We start from the raw sequence: 20,407 nt of genomic DNA, 5'->3' as shown, positions 1-20,407 counted from the left end.
TTTTTTAAAAGTATTAAAATAACAAAAAAATGATTTGTGTCCATGAAAGAGGGCAGACCTATCTGACCAACCCCCGCCCCTTACAAAGTGGAAGGAGGGGCTTAGTTTTCTCAAACTGGGATTGTGAAAGTTGGCAGAAACTTCTAAAGCTTAGCATTTCCGATCAGTTGCTACCAAACTGCCATAATGGGCGCTGTCACAAAAATTATTTTAGCTAGTATATGTGTTGCTTTCCTGGCTGCCAAATGGACTTCACCCAGATTTGATGCTGGTAAACTCTGTTCTTTGTCATTGTGAGAAAGTACTTGTTTGTTTTTAGTTGCAAACTTGCAGCAGGCATGCAGGTTTGTCCAGCAGACAATAATGTGTTAGGTGGTGTTGGACCTACAGTGGTCCATACATATGCGTGGTATGGATTTGCAATGTATAAGTTGAAAACAGCTAAATAGCCTACTCGGTTATGTCACAGTTATAACTTAGTATCTCGTAACACCTCACTATTATAGTCATAATTACAATATTTTATGTCATTTTTTTCCTAATTATTATGAATTAAATCATGACGGATTTTCTTGTTTTTTTTTTCTTGTTTGTTATACATATGAAGTCTGTTTTTAATAGATATCTAATACATGTGCAGTCAACTTTGATTTGATTTTTGAAGCTCAAAAGCACCCGGGCCAATAATTTGAGGCTTTATGGTCAGGTGTAGCCAGATTAAGGAGATAAAAGATCTGAAGTTGAGTCCAAGAAATCAATTTGCATGTTCAATATGGGTTTCAAAGAATTAGTGATGGAATCAAAGGCTGAAAAAGCAAAAACATGAGCTATAAAACCAGAAACCACAGGAATGTTTAAATTACCAGTTACATTCTTGAAAAAAAATAATGTACAGAAGGCCCGGAAAACAACAAAAACAACAGCAGATATCTATAGATATCAGCATTCTGAGTAAAAATGCCAGGTCAGACTTTGCTATTTAAAAAAAAATTATACATAAAATCTGAAAAAATGAAACCAACAATTCATATTAGAATTATAGAAATAATAGAATACATGCCACATTATTAACAAATAAAAGGCAGTTTTATGGTGTGGGTGTGTATTACTGCCAATTTGGAAAGGTAATAGTAACAATTTAATGATTTGTTCAAGAAATGTATTAGAAACAGTACAAAGTGAGCGAGTAATTGATAATAATCTGCTCTCCGCATGTGACCAAGGCCTTACCAAAGAGAGAATCCAGCATTTATTCACATTTTGAGAACACACTGTAGAGTCAATTTTCCGCAAGCAATGAAATTATGCGGTCCATGTCAGTGAACTAGTGTTATGTATACTTGCATATCCCATGTGCTCTACTCTGCAACACTGTAACCTTATAAAATACCACATTTTTTTAAAGCTTAAATGTAGGGCTGGGCGATATATCGAGTTTTTTAAAAATATCGATATATTTTCATACGAGATATAAGATGTGACAATATCGTTTATATCGATATAGTCTATGTTACGTTATAATTATACTTGTGGAGCCGCAGGTATACCTCTCTTTCGTCCACTTTTGTCTCTACGCAACGTTACTCGGCCTCACCTCTCCTTCACTGAACACAACTCCCCCCTCCCCCTTAGCTTCACCTGCAGGCAATGACAAGATGAAAGCGGAATATCTCCGTTAGCGAGTTACCGTGCGTGGGGCTGGACGGCGTCAACGTGTTAGCGAGCTAACCGCGCTAGCGAGCTAACCGCGCTAACGACATGCAGCCAGGAGGGGCTGCACGGCCTAAAATCCTTTCATTTTCTCAAAAATCGACAGTGCGCCTTATGTATGAATTCTGGTTGTGCTTACTGACCGCGAACCGATTTTATGTGGTACACAGCGCTCAGCAATCTGTCAAAAAATGTTTTAATATGACTTTGCTAAGCTACGGAGCTGCACCACTTGATGGATTGTCGGAGGATTACGGCTACCGAGGAGGAGCCTCGCGGAGTGATACGTACTGTGTGTGTATAAGGACCTGTTCAGAGACGTGGTGCAGCTGTGAAATCTGTCTCTTTGTTATTATGCTCAGCGTCTATTAGTTTACATTTTGACTGCACAATTGTGAGCTTTTTGTTATGCACAAAAACAACATTGTTTTCTTTTATTTATGGACCATGCTTATTTAATAAATGCTGATAATTTATTTTTGAGTAATTTCTTCATGTACATCTATGCTGTATGTAAATAAAAGTGCCCGTGTGACATCTGGGACACAGTGTGACTAGGAACTCTCTTTTTGTTCTTAACTTATGGCTTTTAAAAAAAAAATCGAGATATATATCTTATATCGCCATCCAGCTAAAAAATATCGAGATATGAATTTTGGGTCATATCGCCCAGCCCTACTTAAATGCCTATATTTCACAAATGTACGACAGCGCAGGACGATTTGTTTCAGATGCCTTGTGTTTGCTTTGGTTAGTAATAAAATGCAGTTTGAATGTCTGCTTCATGAACCCTAACCCTTAATGGGAATAAGAAGTGGAATAAGAGAGAGAGAACATGCAGTTGATAGCACATTTAGCTAAACCTTTGAGGGGAAAACGGTACTGACATATGGCTCCATTCTCCAGCATGGGGAGTGAAAATTTTCAAACCTGCAGGATATTTAAATCTTTATAGCACCAGGCAAAGAATTAAAGCAACAAACAAGTGATATGGGACCTTCAAAAACAAAATACAGCATGGAAATTCTGGTGAAATAAATAAATATCCAATATCCAAGCATTTTACTAGTCCAAATGAAGAGTATGCATTTTGCAATTTCTCAAGATGGAAAAGTTTCAAATGCCCTTTGACCTGAAGCAATATATGGAGGGCTAAGCTTATCTTATCTTTTTAGGGTTTATATCTGCCTAAAGAATGATTCTAGATAAACTAACCCATATGGAAAAGAAATAGTAAAAACTTATATGATTTACTCATGAAAGTGGCCACTTTCTCATTACTTTCATATATTGTTTTAGTAAGTATCCAAAACATACAAGTTTCATTATATAATTTTTCAAGGGATCTTATATCTGTTTTCACTCTTGTATGCTTTTCATACAAGTTTCACACAAGACAGATACAAACTTTATAAGATTTATATATATCTTTTCCATATGGGAAACTATTTCATTGTCATCAAGTTCACTTAAAAACTTTTTCTGCATGCATAGACACATTAATAATGTATGCCATAGTTACTGTGGTCATTTACTCTATTTATTGTTGACTAATAGAAATAACATATTTTTGTTGTTTCTATTAACCTTTCATGTATTAAAACAATTCCATTCCGTGTTGAATACGGTAAACCTTTGTTTCAGATTCTCTCAAAGGGGCTAGGGTACTGGTGACTGGGGCCAGTACAGGTATTGGTGAACAAATGGCGTATCATTATGCCCGCTTTGGAGCCAAAATTGTTATCACAGCAAGGAGGGAGAAAGTCTTACAGCAGGTCAGTTTACGTAATAAACTGTTGAAATTCTGCTCATAAATTGCCATTTACTTGTGTTGGTTTGTGACAGTTATGAATAGACACATTCTGTAGTTCTCTCAATTAACTAACCATGTGCATTTTTAATAATTTTGGCCTTTAGGTAGTAGAAAAATGTCTGAGTTTAGGAGCCCAGAAAGCTTTTTATATAGCAGCAGACATGGCTAATGAGGCTGACCCTGACAAAGTGGTGGATTATGCTCTGGAGAAGCTGGGAGGTTTGGATTACCTGGTCCTCAATCACATTGGGCCTAGCCCCTTCAGCATGTGGAAGGGAGATGTGGATCACACCAAATGGCTGATGAAGGTAACTGAGTATTTTGATGGTCATTCAAAACAGGAAATGGAGAGACTATGCTGATTCATGAATGTTTCTTTGTGAAGGTCAATTTCTTCAGCTATATTCAGATGGCCTGGAAAGCTTTGCCCTCCCTTGAGCAAAATAAAGGATCGCTGGTTGTTGTCTCATCGCTCTTAGGTAGGTTTATTTTTCTTCAGCATTTTTATACTTTATACTTTTTTATGCAGATGATGACAAACTATCAAATACAAATTGTGTGTACACATATATACCTCCTAATACTTTCACCCACCAGATACAATTAAACTGACATTTTTTAAAGGCACTTTCTACTGCAACTGATAAATAAGTACAGTAATACAGTAATTAAGATTAACTTAATGTATTATGATGACAAGAGTTAATAAGCCACTCTGGAGCTTGATTGTGTGCACCAGGTGGCTGGGCCATAAATTCTTGTGGAGCTCAACTAAAACAAGCCCAAAAGGTCTATTGTACCATGGGTCAACTATCTGCAGGAGAATCTGTAGAGGGAAAGTGTTTTCTGGATTGGGCGCTAGTCAAAGTCACAAGTACTGATAGTCTAGTTGTTGGCTTTTTTGCTGTAAGGGACGTGGGGACATCTTTAATGGGGAAGGAGCCTAAGTTTTGGTAGGAAGTTGAGGAATATGAAGCATGAAAGTGACCACAAAGCTGACCGCAGAAGCAAAGCCATCGATTTCCTGGTCAGTCTACCTTGTTATGCTCGTTTATTTATATGGGCTGGCGGTAGTGACCAAAAGAATAAGATTTGCAGATACAAGTGGCTGAAAAAAGTATCCTTCACAGGGTGTCTGGGCTCACTCTTAGAGATAGGGTGAGGACCTCAGTCATTTACAATGTGCTTTAAGTAGAACTCTTAAGTAGACCTCTCCTGGCATGTCAGACTGGCAGGAGGCCTCAGGGCACACACAAGTATGACAGGAGAAATTAGATCTATTGGGTACCATGGGAATGCCTGGGTATTCCCCTAGAGCACAGTTGTCAAACTCCAGTCCTCGAGGGCTGTTGTCCTGAAACTTTTAAATGTGTCCCTGCTGCAACACACCTGAATAAAATTAGTAGGTCATTAGCAAGACTCTACAGAACTTGACTGGATGTTGAGGTGGCAATTCAGCCATTTGATTCATGTTACAGCAGCTCATGAGTGAATGAACATGGTGCAATAAAAGTACTTTAAGAAGTACAGTTTCCAAAACCATCCATTGTGGTTTGTGATTCAGGGAGCAGTTGAAAGAAGCTTTGTTAGAATAAAAGTGACCAAAGTTGAAAAGTGAACTAAAGGTCAGTATATTAGAATCAGCAAACTCTAAGAAAAGTATTTTACCTGCATCAAGTTGGTTATTTTTTCCTGCTCATTACCTGCCCACCTTCCCTTCTGCAGTGGCGCTGGGCCCCTCAGCAGAGCCCCTTAACACAGTTTGAGAACAGCTAAACTAGACCAAAAGATGAAAAGTTGGACTTCCAGAGCTCAGAGATTTGAAATGGCCAAAGGGGAAACAGAAGTTACAACACACAGCAATATAACAAATGAAGAAACCAAACAACTGACATTCAGTACAGACAAATGAATAGAAATTTGTGAATCATATACAATAACAGACGATTACAAGAGCAATATTAAACACAGGCTTGAGCAAAAGAGCAGTTCTCTAATGCGTTTAAAATGGACTTTGACTCCCCGTCGTAACCAGTTCTGACAGTGTTTGAAAGCTCCAAGAAAGCTACTGAAGACGCTTCTCCTACTCTAACAGTTGTTGATGCTTCACAGGTAAAATAACTTCTCCTTTCGTGGCGCCATATTCCTCAACCAAATTTGCCTTGAACGGGTTCTTTGGGTCTCTTCGTCATGAGCTGGCTATGAAGAAGAGCAACGTGTCCATCTCTGTCTGCACACTCGGTCTCATTGATACCGACTCAGCTATGGAGAAAGTCCGGTTAGTCAAATATATGTATGCAGAAATATTTGACATTGTGTATTTTGAGATATTTTTGAATTAAGTGTAAGAATTTTCTCTATCCTAGGGGCGTCACTGATGTACCAGCCTACCCCACCACAGATGCTGCATTGAACATCATCATTACGGGATCTACAAGGCAGCCAGAGCTTTTCTACCCTTGGTTCACATACTTTATAGTTATCACCAAAGACTGGTTTCCTTCTGTCACAGATTATATGACCCAGAACTCCTACAACTACATCCCATGAAGAGCATTTATTCAGCACAACTGAAGCACAATTATACATGTTCCTAATTATAAATATCAACATTTAATTTGGATTTTGGCCTAGCTCTTTGACATTTTGATGCACCCAGTTTTGCGGGAACATTTCTGACATTTCAGTTTCCACTTTTCTCATCATTTCTTTGAGAACAGTCCAGTAATAAAATGTATACAGATAGAAAAGCTCAGGACTTGGGATTTTACTTTTTAGGCTACTATTTTAACATTTTAGACATTAGTGTCTGTGTCAATAGTACAGCCACTGCTGTCCAAACATTATTGCACTAGTACTTGAAAACTCAGAAGAAAAAAGTCTGATTTACTACTGATAAGACAACCTCACCCCTCCATTCAGCCCTCCCACACACAGACACAATACCTCACATGAGATTTGGTTATGAAATAAATGAATACGTTTCGTGTTGCTGCTGTTGCTGCTGATAATGAACACAAAAAAATAAACCAGCTTCCTCCTGACATGTTTGTTGGTGTTAATTGTGGTTAATGAAAGGAAGGAAAGGTAGATCATAATAACAGACCACATAAGTCATCCATAGTCTGACAGAAATATATTTTTACCATAAAATGCAGTTTAGCATATTCCAGGTCAGTACAGCTTAGTGGAGAAGAGCAGTCAGGAAGCTACTTGGGTGACACAATAGAGAAGCCCAAAGCAAACAAAGTCAAGAATGAAATAACGTGAGGTATGATAATGCACATAAAAGCAAATGGAAAAAAATGTTTTTTTTGCCAGTGAAATATTTGTTCTGCACCTTGAAGGTATGAAGACCTAATAACTTTAAATTTAGATTTTTTCTTGTATGTGCTAACCCCAATGCCACTATTAGTGTTTAACTATGGAGCTACAAAAAGGTTAGCCTACTATTGCAATTGTCTGCTTTGACTGACAGCCACAGGCACAACGAAACCTAGGTCATTTATACTGCGCCAAATCACAACAACAGTCAATAAGGCACTTTATATTGTAAGGTAGACCCTACAATAATACATAAAACAATCATATGACCCCCTTTGACAAAGCACTTGGTGACAGTGGGAAGGAAAAACTCCCTTTTGAATAGGAAGAAAACTATTTGAAGCTCTGAAACCTGACTGAAACTCTTCAAATAAACCATATTATTTAAAATAATGATTAATGATACTTGTTATGTGGTCTGTTGATCCAAGTCTGCAGCACAAGTTGAAAGGAAAAATCAAAAAGAATATCACAAGGAATAGTAGTACAAGACTTATAGATCAACTTTAATGTAAAATATTCATATTCAAAAGATCCAGAGACTGGTTGAAAGAAATTGACCAAAACTAAAGTTTCACCGTAGCTTACCAGCACAAGGAAGGAAACACAGAAAATTTGCAATCTGTTATATCAGTATCTTCAAATTATAAAATTGATGGAAAGAATATAGTTTTTGATTTTTTCCCCCTGCAATTCTTCTCTCCACACTCCAGTCCATTAGGTGGCAGTAATGGGCTTGTGCCTTCCCACATGGCTAGGTTCAGTGGTTGCACAATGAGAGTGTAAAAGGCAGAAAGTCAAAAGAGCACTGAGATTTAAAAGGCTGATTAGCTCACAGAAGGCAGGCAAGAAGGTGACTGCACTGGAGTAATGATGTCAGTACTGGCAGATGATGGTTTATGACTAAACCATCATCTGCATCAGCGCCCAAATAATTGGTCACATATGTGCACGTTAAATTTCACTGGTAAATGTGAGCCACCTGCTAATGGTTCAGAACAGTATATATTCCTCAAATGTTTGTTTTCTGCCATTTTATTCTGTATTTGTCTTTTCAGACCTCTAACAGCAGCATGTTTACGAGGAGAAGGTTCTCACAGACCAGCAGGAGAGGAACTCCAGTCTGGACCAGGATGGCCCAGAGCCTCCACAGATTAAAGAGTAACAGGAGGAACTTTGTAGAAGTCATGAGGGCAAGCAGGTTGGACTGAAGCAGGAGACTGATACCTTTATGGAGATTCCTCCTTATGAGTAAAGTGACCACAGCTCTCCTGAAGCAGAGAGCCAAGCTCATAAAGAAAGCCAGCATGTGGACTCGGGAGAAATAATTAGAAATGCAAAACCAAAGAAAAGGAGACTTAACAGAAAGCAAAGTAACAGAAAGAAAAGTCTCAGCCCAAATTTTCCAGTGGTACAAACCACAGGCAGGTGCCAGGTTTGTCCCACCAGGAGTGATTCAAAGATTAGGAAGACCTGTGCACAATGCAAGAGATATATCTGCAAGGAGCATGCACACACTCTCTGCACATCATGTGTACAGTAATGCAGACAAAACACTTGACTGCTGGACAAGAACATTTCCATGTTCTGACTATTTCAATGATGTTGGTTCACAATTGTATGTGAACCATTGCCTATGATAGTAATATTTGAGGAGAATATGAGGGTTAGAGCTGCTTTAATATTGAGACCTCAGCACCATCTAGTGACAGTATGGAGGACTCATCAGTGGCGTCGTTAGGCCTATTTTAGGGGTGCTTAAGCCTCCCTAAAATATTCTTAAGCCCCCCTAAATAATTTGGTGTTTATTTATTTATTTATTTTATTTATTCAATTTTTTTTTGCAATTGGATCCCCCATAGCTGTTGGTCTCAGAGCAAAGCTCTACAAGTTCTCAGCAGTCTATGCACTACTGATGTTTCTGTCTGTAACCGAAGGACTCCACAAATTCCTGCAGAAAGAGACTTTAGACCTGGCAGAAGCTTTTATCTGCAAACAAGCTGTGTGTGAGACACTTAAGGGCAAACACTCAGATGCATTTGCTACAGAGCTGTATGAGAAAACCAAGGCCCTGTGTAACACCCACAGTATCCCTGAACCAGGTGCCAAGACAAGGCACAAGCAGAGGAAAATGGAGGATTTTGTCCTGGAGGCAACTGTGGGTTCACGCACTGAATTGAACAACTCAGACACATTGAAAAGAGAGTTACTTTTCCCTTGTGTGGATCGGATGGTTGGCGAGCTTGATCAAAGATTTTGCAGTGTAGACGCAGGGCTGCTAAAAGGCATCCAGGCATGCAGTCCTAAATCTGAGAACTTCTTGAGTGAACCACACTTGAATGAACTTGCAAAGCACTATAGACTTGACCTGAAAAAAGAGGAGGTTCTGGTGGCCAGAAACTTTCTTACCCGGAAAACAGAGGCTGGATGTCCACCCAAAAATATGTTGTCTGTGTACAACCTCCTCGATTCAGACATGTTTCCCTCTCTGAAGGCAACCATCCAAGTTGCCCTAACAGTGCCTGTCAGCAGCTGCTCGTGCGAAAGGTCCTTTAGTGCACTGCGTCGGCTGCACTGCGTCGGCTGCACTCCTGGCTGCGTCAAACAATGGGTCAGAAAAGACTTCACGGTCTTGCAGTCATGTCTATTGAAAAAGACATGAAAAAGCATCTGAGTCACAACAGAGTGATTGACCGATTTGCCACTCTTAATCAGAATCAGAATCAGAAAGGGGTTTATTGCCAAATGTTGAGCAGGTTTACAACATTAGGAAATTGCTGCGGTGCTTCAGTGCAAACATAGTGTCATAAATAGCACTTAAATAGACGTCATTCTTTGATGCTTCCACCCACCAAGTAACTGGTGATTGCAGCCATAAAAATGATGTATTTTTTTATTTTCAGTTTTTTTCTTGTTATTGATGCAGCAAACACATTTCTTCTGTTTTCTTGTTGTACTGTATTATAAAACAGACTGAAATAAAACAATAGATCTATTGGTGGCCTAGGATGTTTAATCTGTCCAAAAAAGTAGGAAAACAATTTCTCAGTCTTGTTTTCTGTTTGTGAAATTTTGTGCTCATTCACTACGTTCGTTCATATCGTGTGCATCTCTTGGGGGCTAAGCCCCCCCTGTCCTTAAAACCTAGTGACGTCCCTGGGACTCATCATATCTGTGGTGACTGTTGAGTAACTATGTATACCTGTAAAGCTAGTTCTCATTCCTTCTGAGTCCCTGTTAGTATGTTAACTAATAATTGATCAACAAATTGATTTACTCTGCCTGACAGAAACCTGTTTACAGCAGGATGATTATGTTAGTTTAAACGAATCAACACTAATTGTCAGAATCCTCGAAGCTCAGGCCGAGGGTGCAGTGTGGCAGCAATTTTCCACACTAGATTATTAAACCAAAATCAAAGACCAAGACTGAGTTTGAATTCATTTGAAAGCCAGATGCTTAGCCTTGTCCACCCCAACTGGAAAACTCAAAAACCAGTCTCATTTGTTATCATCTATCATCCAACTGGGCTGTACACAGAGTTTCTGTCTGATTTCTCAGGCTTTTTGTCTGATTTAGTGCTCAGCTCAGATAAATAATTATTGTGGGTGATTTTTTTTTAAACATCCATGTAGATGCTAAACATGACGGACTAAAACTGGCATTTGATGTCTTATCTTTTTGGATTTATTTATTGCTAATTAAATCAAACACTGTGCAGTTTATTAAATAAAAAGTTAAAGCTACTGTAACGCGGTTAAAGGACCAGGGCGCCTGACTGCAGCCTCATAGACAATGAGCTATCAGAATAAGATTCGACTATGGAGCCTGAGGGTGTGAATAAAACACAGGAAACAAAAGTAGAGCTCAAATATATATATATTATGTTCGTTATGAGAAGTGTATAGACGGATGTACAAAAGAAATAAAAACATATGCATATATATCACAAACAATGTTGGCAATACAAAACAGCTTAGTAGGTTCCAAAAGGAGGTGGGATGAGGTGTAGTCCAGTATGTGATTTAGTTTAGTTCCATGGACCTGTGATAGGTCATTGTCAACAATTTGTGATTCAGTCCATAGGTTCACAATTCCTACCGCAACGTAGCGGTGGTCGGGTGGCTCGCCATCTCGCGCTGATCAGGGCTGATCGCGGGAGAACAAAAAAAAAAAAAAAACCTGACCTAAACAAGGTCAAAAAACAGAAATTATCATTCACAGAAGAAAATGAAACAGCATTCTACTGCTGTGACAAAATAAATACATAAATCCATAAATAACAAAGTCAAGTAATCAATGCCACGTTTCATACAACAATCAATAAACCATCATCTCTTATAATGAATGTCATTCTAAATACTATTATAGAAAGACATTCTCATGGGTCCCATCAAAGTATATCAGCGTTAAAGCTAATAAATATTATCCAAAGTTAATCAAATATATTTACAAAACTCATTTAATCACAGGTGTTGCGCAACAGATTCAATAATGTAAATGGAATTTAACTCAATGCAAAATCTCATAGGCCGTTTCGGCATTTCATCAGAAAAGTAACAAAAAACATCCAAAACGGACAAAACTACAAAAATCAAATCACTCATTCAACTCTAGATACGTTAAATCAACATTCGGCCATAATGGAATAAACAAAAACAACAATATTCAATAGATGACACTAGTAATTGCACTTACTGTCGCTAGCCTAGCATTAGCTTACCGGCATTGTAGGATGTGCGATCGCGGCTCCGCATATACATTAATTGTGACAAAACAAAACAAACAAATAACTCACCGTTGAGTCGAGTGTGAGGTAGTGTAAAGATGAATGAATCGGCCGGGTTATTGCACGCTGTCAACTGGCCTGTAGTGCAAAATTTGTCGATATCTGACAAGTACGCCAACCACAGGGACAACAGCAGCCAGAGGAGCAGGGACATACAGCTGATTGACCCGGAACTTATACAGGATTCATTCCCGCCACAATAAAGGGACTGGCGGAAGTGGGGTCAGAAGTTACTGTGGTTACACTACTGTAAGGAAATGTGTTGATAAAAAAGCACTTTCTCTTTGCATTTGAGGGCGGGCCTTATTGAAGTTCACCACTTTTGAAAACACGCCTCCTTACAGAGTGACAGGAGGAGTGTGAATGGAATGCGGTTGCATAAAAGGCAGTTTGTGTCCTCAAACGTGAACTGTCTAAAGCCCAACACTTCAAAACAACTAGCAGCCAGCTGTTAAAAATGAAAGCTTTCATAAAGATTATTTTAAGTTGTATATGTGTTGCTTTCCTGGCCATCAGATGGACCAGCAATTTTGATGCAGGTAAAGTACGATTATGTTTATTGTTACTGAGTGCAAGTATTAATCTATATTTATCTGTAAACTTTGGTTCAATGACCTAAAGAGCAGTTCTGCTGATAAAAGACGGTGCTATTAGAGCTACAGGTTGCAACAGGCTGGGGTGTTGTTTATGGAATGAATGGCGTGAAAACAGTGTATGAAAGCATTTTAAAGGAGTCTGCATATGACATTTACTTAGGTTAGACGTTAAAGTTAAAAGATTCATACGAGGTAAAAGATCATTGCACTCTGTAGTTAATGTTTGACTGATTGAAACAGTTGTGCGGACAATAAAAACGTGCAGTGCCTTCCAAAACTGAAGTAGTTATCTTTTAACTCATGACCTTGCTTTTGATTTTGATTGAGGCTTAAAAGTAATTTCTAATAAACATCTGTACGTTGACGTGTGCATCAATTAAGCAGATAACAGGTCTGAAGTGACGTTCAACTGTTGAACTTGCATTCAAATGGTTCACAGGAAATAACATGAATCTAAGACTGCTGATAGAAATAGCAGGAGGAATTCTGCTACCACTTGTCAGATTCAGTTAAATGCTGCAAAACTGATGGCACAGAAGTTCCCATTACAGATGAGTAATGATCCAAACACACAGCAAAAGCAAGCCAAGTGAATGAATTTGTGAATTATATATTCCTGTATTCTCCTCGTCACCTACTCCCAGATATTATAGTTTGCATTTTCCGTATCAAATGTTTGCCATACAGTCAGGACTGTGAAACTTAAGCTCATCCGAATGAAACATGTAAAGTCATTACACATAATAAATAAACTGATATAATATAATTTTCTGATTTGCATGGACCAAACATATCTCTTTAACAAGGATAGTAAAGGTTTATTGTTTTTAGGATATTTTATGAAAACAGTAAGCAATTTAACGACTTTAAAGTGCAAATGAAATCTGAGTGGAATGATTTGCAACTCTCAAAACCCGTATTTTATTCACAATAGAACATGGAGAACTTACAAAAGCCGGGAAAATTCACCATTTTAAGAATAATATTAGCTCATCTTGAACTTGATGGAAGCCACATGTCTCAAAAATGTTGGGGCAGGGGCAACGAAAGACTAGAAGAGTAAGTGGTACAAAAAGAAAAAGCTGGAGGAAAACATAAAATAGCAAAAACTTGAAATATCCTATCACTGACATTATATAACGTCATCAAAAGATTCCAGGAGTATGGAAAAGTTTCTACATGCAAGAGATCAGGTGTCTCTGCAGCATTGCATTCTGATTCTGTTTGATTGTAACGGTTATATTTATATATGGTAAATGGACTAGTTCTTATATAGCGCTTTTCCACTCTTCTGAGCACTCAAAGCGCTTTACACAACTTGTGCATTCACACCCATTCGCACAAGCACAACTGACATTCACACACATTCATACTCTGATGAATGCATCGGAGAGCAATTTCGGGTTAGTATCTTGCCCAAGGATATTTGGCATGCAGACTAGGAGAAGCCGGGAATCGAACCACCAACCTTCCGATCAGTAGATGACCTGCTCTACCACCTGAGCTACAGCCACCCAATATATATCAAAATAATAATAATAATTCCTCACTCGCCCTGCAAGATCAATGTTATTTAAATAGTATGTTCTCTCACTTTAAACATTTGATATGTTTTCTGTTTTCTATATGAATAGAATATGTGTTTATGAGATTTGCACCTCGATTTTTACAGGCAATGAATTTGAATTAATCTGATTTGTGTCAATGAACTGTTGGTTATGCCCTTGCACATGACATGTGCTCCATTCAACAATTACAACGCTTTGCATCCAGCCGGTTTACAACCTACCACACCTTGTATATCACTCTGGCATTTTAAATAAGCATGTTTCACAAATGGACAATAGCATTTAATTTGTTTCCATCTGTAGATGTTAGGTTAAGGCTGTGTGCAGGCAGGAATAGGACCCAAGGTGCAGACTCCGGAGACAGACGTGAACTCAAAAAAGGCTTTAATTTAATACTCAAAATATAACATAACTGAAAAAACTCAAAACAAACTTAAACTAGAGAAATGACAGAACACACAGCTAGGAAAACAGTAGATCGCGACACAGACACAGAGAAACACTGGGCTTAAATACACAGAGGGAGCAATCAGGGAATGGGTAACAGGAGGGAAACAGCTGGGGCAAATCAGGCCTAACGAGACAAGAGGAAGCAAAACCAGACACATTAACATCAGACATGGACTTTCAAAGTAAAACAGGAAACACATAACACAGACTGAACAAAGGCACAGACTCATATGCAGGCACTACAAAGGGAACAGAGACGTGGGAACAGGGCAGACACAAACACTGACTGAACACGGGGATATAGGAACTTAGGATACACAGACGCGAACTACACAAGGGGATGCAGGTGATAGGGGAGACATAAGCCATAAGACGGAACTCAAAGAAACCAAAAACTAGAAAGTATAAATAATAACATAAACTCAAACACCCTGGGTCAACGACCCAGGCATCCTAACAGTAGACATTTGCAGATATACTGATATCTGATATTCCCAAACTTCAGTTCTGTATATTTCTCCTTTTTGTTAATGTGTGGAAACAAGACTTTAACTATTATCAAGCATGAGGGGTGAACACTTAAAAAACTGGATGTCAATGACATTAAAAGATAAGATAAGATCTCAGAATCACTTCAAAAACAAAACAGTGTTTCTTGGACAAAGAGAAGTCCCTGAAAAGGCAGATTATTGATTAAGCACAGTATATGACTTTTTAACCACCTCATACATTACTGTCAAGGCCGAAACTTTTCCAAATGTCCTTCAACCTGAAAGTTTCAGGTTGTGTGGTGTAGGGGTTCCAAATGCAATACTTGGGCGGGCAAAAATAACAAAGTGCAATCTTTTTATTTGGATGGTTGCAAAAAGTCAAAACAGACCATAACACCAAGAGCATATGAGGACACAGTTTTGGCTTGTATTATATTAAAGTGACAATTAACAGCAAGGATTGTTTCCAGGTCGTTGAACACATCTGCATTATTCCTATTAAATGCTTCACTTACACCTTTACCATGTTTGTGTATTAGTATAATGACATGCCATTAGTATAGTATATTTAATCTTTGCCACAGAATCTCTCAGAGGTGCCAAGGTATTGGTGACTGGGTCCAGTAAAGGCATCGGCGAACAAATGGCATATCATTATGCCCGCTTTGGAGCCAAGATTGTTATTACAGCAAGAAGCAAGGACACACTGCAGAAGGTCAGTCAATACAAACTACTCAAAATCTACTAAGATGCTGTCATTTAGTTCTAGTGTTTATGTAAGTCATGTCAGGGATGATATTTTAGAAATCAAGCAGCTCAGAAGGCAGTATGAGGTACATGAGGATATTCTTTAGTTCTTTGGAGTAGCAGTTTTAGCTATATGACTCATGCCATTCTTATTGATTGTGACTAACAGGTAGTAGAAAAGTGTCTGAGTTTGGGAGCCCAGGAGGCTTTTTATATAGCAGCAGACATGTCCAATGAGTCTGACCTTGATCGAGTGGTAGATTTTGCCTTGAAGAAGCTGGGAGGTTTGGATTACCTGGTTCTCAATCACATCGGCTCGACCCGTGTCGCCATGTGGGATGGAGACGTAGAACATGCCAAGTGGCTGATGAAGGTAACGGAGCGTTTTGATGCTCTATCAGAAACATAAAATGAAAGGAATGCCCTCAGTCATGAATGTTTGTTTGTGTACAAAGATCAATTTCTTCAGCTATATTCAGATGGCCTGGAAAGCTTTGCCCTCCCTTGAGAAAAATAAAGGATCGCTGGTGATTGTTTCCTCACTTGCAGGTAGGTTTGTTTTTATAGTTCAACCAAAGCACAAAAACAGTCACCTTAAGCCACTTTACATCGTAAAGTAAAGACCATGCAATAATTCGGAGAAAATCAAAATTTCAAGTTTTAATTAATTTAGCCACATTAGTGATATTTATCACCTTACCCATCATATGTGTTTTTGCCTAATGTCCTGTAGTGGACCATCCAGTTTTCCTGACACATTCCCTGAGGGGATCCAGTGTAAAGAAAGAAAAAGCTGCCTAGTCAAGCATGCGGAGCGACCCGCTGTGGTGACTCCTTGGTTATCGAACCACATAATGGAGCAACCAAAAGCAGCTCCAAGAATCGATTAGCAGAGGAAAGTCGAGACATGTTAAGTTTGAAAACTCCAGAAAATTCCTAACAGCTGTTGATGCTTCACAGGTAAAATGCCCAGTCCCTTAACAGCTCCATACGTCTCAACAAAAAGTGCCTTGAATGGGTTCTTTGGGTCTCTTCGTCATGAGTTGGCTATGAAGAAGAGCAATGTGTCCATCTCTGTGTGCACACTGGGGCTCATTGACACCGAAACAGCTATGAGCAAAGTCAAGTTAGTATGCATAAAAAGATTTGCAGTCAAATCATTTGTGCTGTTTACATGAGTTAATTGCAAGAATTTTTTGTGTCCTAGGGGAAAGGTTAACATGCCAGCCTACCCCGCCACAGAGGCCGCCCTGAACATCATCATCACGGGAGCTACGAGACAGCCAGAGCTTTTCTACCCCTGGTTCACATACATTTGGACTCTCACCAAAGATTGGATTCCTTCTTTTACAGACTATGTGGTCCAGCGTTCCTACAACTACAACCCATGAAGAACATTTATCTAAAGCACAGTTCTACACCTCTTTAATTAAAAACACAGAAATTTGGCTTGGATGTTGGCTTACAGCTTTGCCATTGATTTTTTTAAATGTTGATGTACACACTGGGCAGGATTATACCATGGACAGCTCGTCTGTAGCCGGTGTATGTCACTTTCATTCCTCTGAATCTTAGCCTTCATATTTTAATACACCCAGTTTTATGGCATAATCTTTGACTTTTCCAGTTTCCACTTTTCTCACCTTGCTTTTGAGAGCTGTCCAGTTATGAAATGTCTACGGGGAAAAAAGCTTACGGCTTGAAATTGTTTCATTTTCGTCTCCCTCAAAGAGATTAGCTCCTATCTGCATAGCACAGCCACCGCTGTCCAACCGTTACTGCACCACTAAGTGAAAATTCAGAAAGAAGGCACCTGATTTACTACAAATAAGACTATCTCTGTCTCTCTCACACACTTTCCTTTCATGATTTTCAGCCATGAATGGTATATTAGAGTTTCACATTTCTGCTATTCACTAATAAAAGATGAAAAGCAATAAACATATTCTTTCCTCTCATACTTTAAATTCAAATTCAAATTTTATTTGTCACACACACAAACCATACACAGTATGACATGAGGTGAAATGCTTATTGCTGTGCAATACTCGACCATTAAATGACAGTAAGAATTACAGATTTACAGATTACTACAAAAATTTACAGATTTTAACTTAGAAATTTACAGTAAAAATGTGCAAATAGCAGTTCATGTGGGAAATTATTTTAAAAAAGAAATGATAAATTATAAGAAGTGTGCAAAAAGAAAAACCAGAGTGCGTGTGGTGATGCGATGTGTGTGTGAGAGTCCAGCCCTACACCTGATTCAGGGCCAAAATAGCCTGGGGGAAGAAGCTCCTCCTCATTCTCTCTGTTTTGGCCTTAAGGGAGCGGAAGCACTTCTTATTAATTCAATGTTGTTTGTTTTTTTAAATAACTCTACATTTTTTATTTGATAGGACAAAAGGACAAAAGCAAGTGACAACAAACAATATAAATAATCTTAAGTCTTTGTTTTCCCTGCTGAACCCTAAAACCCTACAGTAATATAGCTGGGTGGATATGTGAAGTGAAGGAATGGATCTAAGCCCAAAATACACACACACACACACACACACACACACACACACACACACACACACACACACACATAAACGCAAAGATAACACCATTTTGCATTAAAGAAGTGCAATATTTGTTCTACTTCATCTTAAAGGTAACAAAAAGGTTTACACAAACCTGATCAGTACTTTGAATGTCCACGTGAGGGCAGTAGTGCCAAACCGTTGAAGTGTCTTAGCTTCAAGCACATTAACAGTTAAGAAAAAAAAAGCCTAAAAATCAGAGCAACAATTATTTGATGGCAATGAAACAAATCAATGTCAAAGATTTTATCTTTAATAGACTTGTGTTGAATTTGAATTTTGAGATTTTTAAGCTCCCATCAACATATCAATAGTGACCCTCTGTGTTCCAAACCCTGGATTGTCCTCCTTCTCCTTTCTTTTCCATTTCATTTAGTTTCATCTTCCCAAAGCTGGCCACAGTAGGTGCAGACTTCCTATAGAGCGGGACTTTCTCAGTGGCTTCCTTTGTGCCTTTGTTCATCATCCCCAAAGGCACCACAGGCTTCCTGTGAAGCTGTTGGTTCAATCCATCCTGGTGGTCTTTCTCTATTGTAACACAACCTAGAAGTTGTCCCCTGCTGTCAAAGCAGTTTTCTACTGTATACCAGGAGTGAGCTGTCCTTGTCACAAAAAAGACTCACTAAAAGTAGTTTGAAAAGTTGAGAAACAAACTGTTCCTTTTGAATATATTTACACGAAATTCTCTAAGAAGAATACGACGTCCTTGATATATAATAAAGGAGTTTTCACAGTTCACTTGCACGCTGCAGTTTTCTGTGACTGATATGACTGATGACAAGAAGAATACATGTTCTCTTTGTCTTTATCTCGACACTGCTGGTGATTGGAGAGGATTTTGGAAATGGTATAATCTCCCTGTAGACAGCACGGAAAGAGAAAAATCTTTCCGTTCCTTTCCCTCCTTCTGTCTTCTCTTCTGTCACACATGCACGCACAATGGTGGGGCCTCCTGGAGAGGGGAGTAGGCATGGCCTGGGAGAACAGCCTGAAACACCTGCAACAGATTAGTGCTCCTAATGCCGGGTAATAAATCCTCTCACCCTTCTCCAGCATCTCTATCTGCGCTGTGCATGGCTCTGACATGCTGAGGAGCATCCTCCCACAACAGTGACAGCAGAATACACACAGAAGATAAAGTAAATACTAAATCTTTAAAACATCCACTATTTTATTTACGTTTCTTTCCATTATTATCCACCTCTGCAAATGCTACAGATATATTTCTTCTATCATCAAGGGTTTTTTTTCCTAGTCAAAGCTGTAAATAAAGATCAAACATTTTCATTGTGACCGCAAACAGCCAAGGCCGGGAATAAAGTAGATCCTCTCTGCTTTACTGACTGCACATAAAAGTTGGAAGGTAGTCGACTGATCAGCCAATCAGACTGCTACTTACTGAGGCCTGTAGTGCAGTTTGAATCCAGCTTTTTCTCGGTGATTCAGCATGATTTAATCTCTGTATCTACAGACAGACCTTAGGTGTGCTACAGTAGTAAAATCAATTAAATGGAAAATAAGTCTATTACCTTTTTGCACATATCATATAGTGTGTCCTCAGTTTTACATTTGCACACAAAGTTTGCTGATGCAGCAGACATGTCATGTTTCACACCATAAATAGTCACCCATCCATGAAAATAATCTGATGCACCAGTCCCAGTTTATAACTCTTTCTTGTCCTGCTTCTTTGAGCACAAAGGTACTACTCCACAAATTCTGTCCCGCTCCATCCATCATTTCGTCGAACTCAACAGAAAATGGGGCCTTGGCATGCTGTGCATGTGTGCTGGCTTGTGTATGTTGCCTTCGTGCTTGACATTAATCACGGTCACTGCTGCAGTGAAAATAATTGACCAAATGCTGAGAATGGGAAATAGGTGTCTCATGATAAGGTACTGTTAATATCTATGCAGGGTCAAAGGTAACACACAGATCTATACTATGTATACTATGTACTATGACAGGAATGCAGCAGCAGTAGTAGCTAGTAGCTGCCTGCTTGGCTTCCTCTCGTCTAAATCCCGTCATTGGATGTTGAAATTTCTAATAAATATGGTCTACTGTGAGGTCCTTCTGAGAGTCTAGTATTTGATTTGTCCATTACTAAGATGGGGCTTGTTAATGACAACAACAGCAACAACAAACAAATTATTAGACAATGCAAATAACATGCTTCAAAATCTGAGATCCAGAAAAGCAATGGGTTATTAAAGCAATGGTTCATTTTCATTACAATGCCAGTGTGAAACTGAAAGAGTTCCTTTTTCTTCTATAAGTTATCTCAGAAATATAAACAGCTTTAAAGCTGTAGAGTGTGAGTGTAAGGTCAAG

The 20,407-nt window shown here is 38.8% G+C and overlaps 2 protein-coding genes across 2 annotated transcripts; both read left to right on the top strand.

Annotated features, from left to right (window-relative positions):
* The first annotated feature begins 106 nt into the window (after window positions 1-106).
* LOC147301392 (hydroxysteroid 11-beta-dehydrogenase 1-like protein) lies at window positions 107-6,643 on the top strand. The gene is made up of 6 exons (XM_086284626.1): window positions 107-271; window positions 3,355-3,485; window positions 3,628-3,831; window positions 3,909-4,002; window positions 5,636-5,801; window positions 5,890-6,643. The coding sequence occupies exons 1-6, from the start codon at window positions 187-189 to the stop codon at window positions 6,071-6,073; spliced, it is 864 nt and encodes a 287-aa protein (XP_086140752.1). The 5' UTR covers window positions 107-186; the 3' UTR covers window positions 6,074-6,643.
* Window positions 6,644-12,010: 5,367 nt separating this feature from the next.
* LOC147301391 (hydroxysteroid 11-beta-dehydrogenase 1-like protein) lies at window positions 12,011-17,447 on the top strand. The gene is made up of 6 exons (XM_086283671.1): window positions 12,011-12,175; window positions 15,326-15,456; window positions 15,658-15,861; window positions 15,944-16,037; window positions 16,449-16,614; window positions 16,696-17,447. The coding sequence occupies exons 1-6, from the start codon at window positions 12,094-12,096 to the stop codon at window positions 16,877-16,879; spliced, it is 861 nt and encodes a 286-aa protein (XP_086139797.1). The 5' UTR covers window positions 12,011-12,093; the 3' UTR covers window positions 16,880-17,447.
* The last annotated feature ends 2,960 nt before the right edge of the window (window positions 17,448-20,407 follow it).

Source organism: Aulonocara sp. 'chitande type north' Nkhata Bay, linkage group LG23, assembly GCF_057382095.1.
Source record: "Aulonocara sp. 'chitande type north' Nkhata Bay isolate Kocher_YH1m ecotype deep benthic linkage group LG23, A_spYH_male_GT1.1, whole genome shotgun sequence".
Lineage (NCBI taxonomy): Eukaryota > Metazoa > Chordata > Actinopteri > Cichliformes > Cichlidae > Aulonocara > Aulonocara sp. 'chitande type north' Nkhata Bay.
This window is presented reverse-complemented; position numbering and strand designations above follow the sequence as displayed.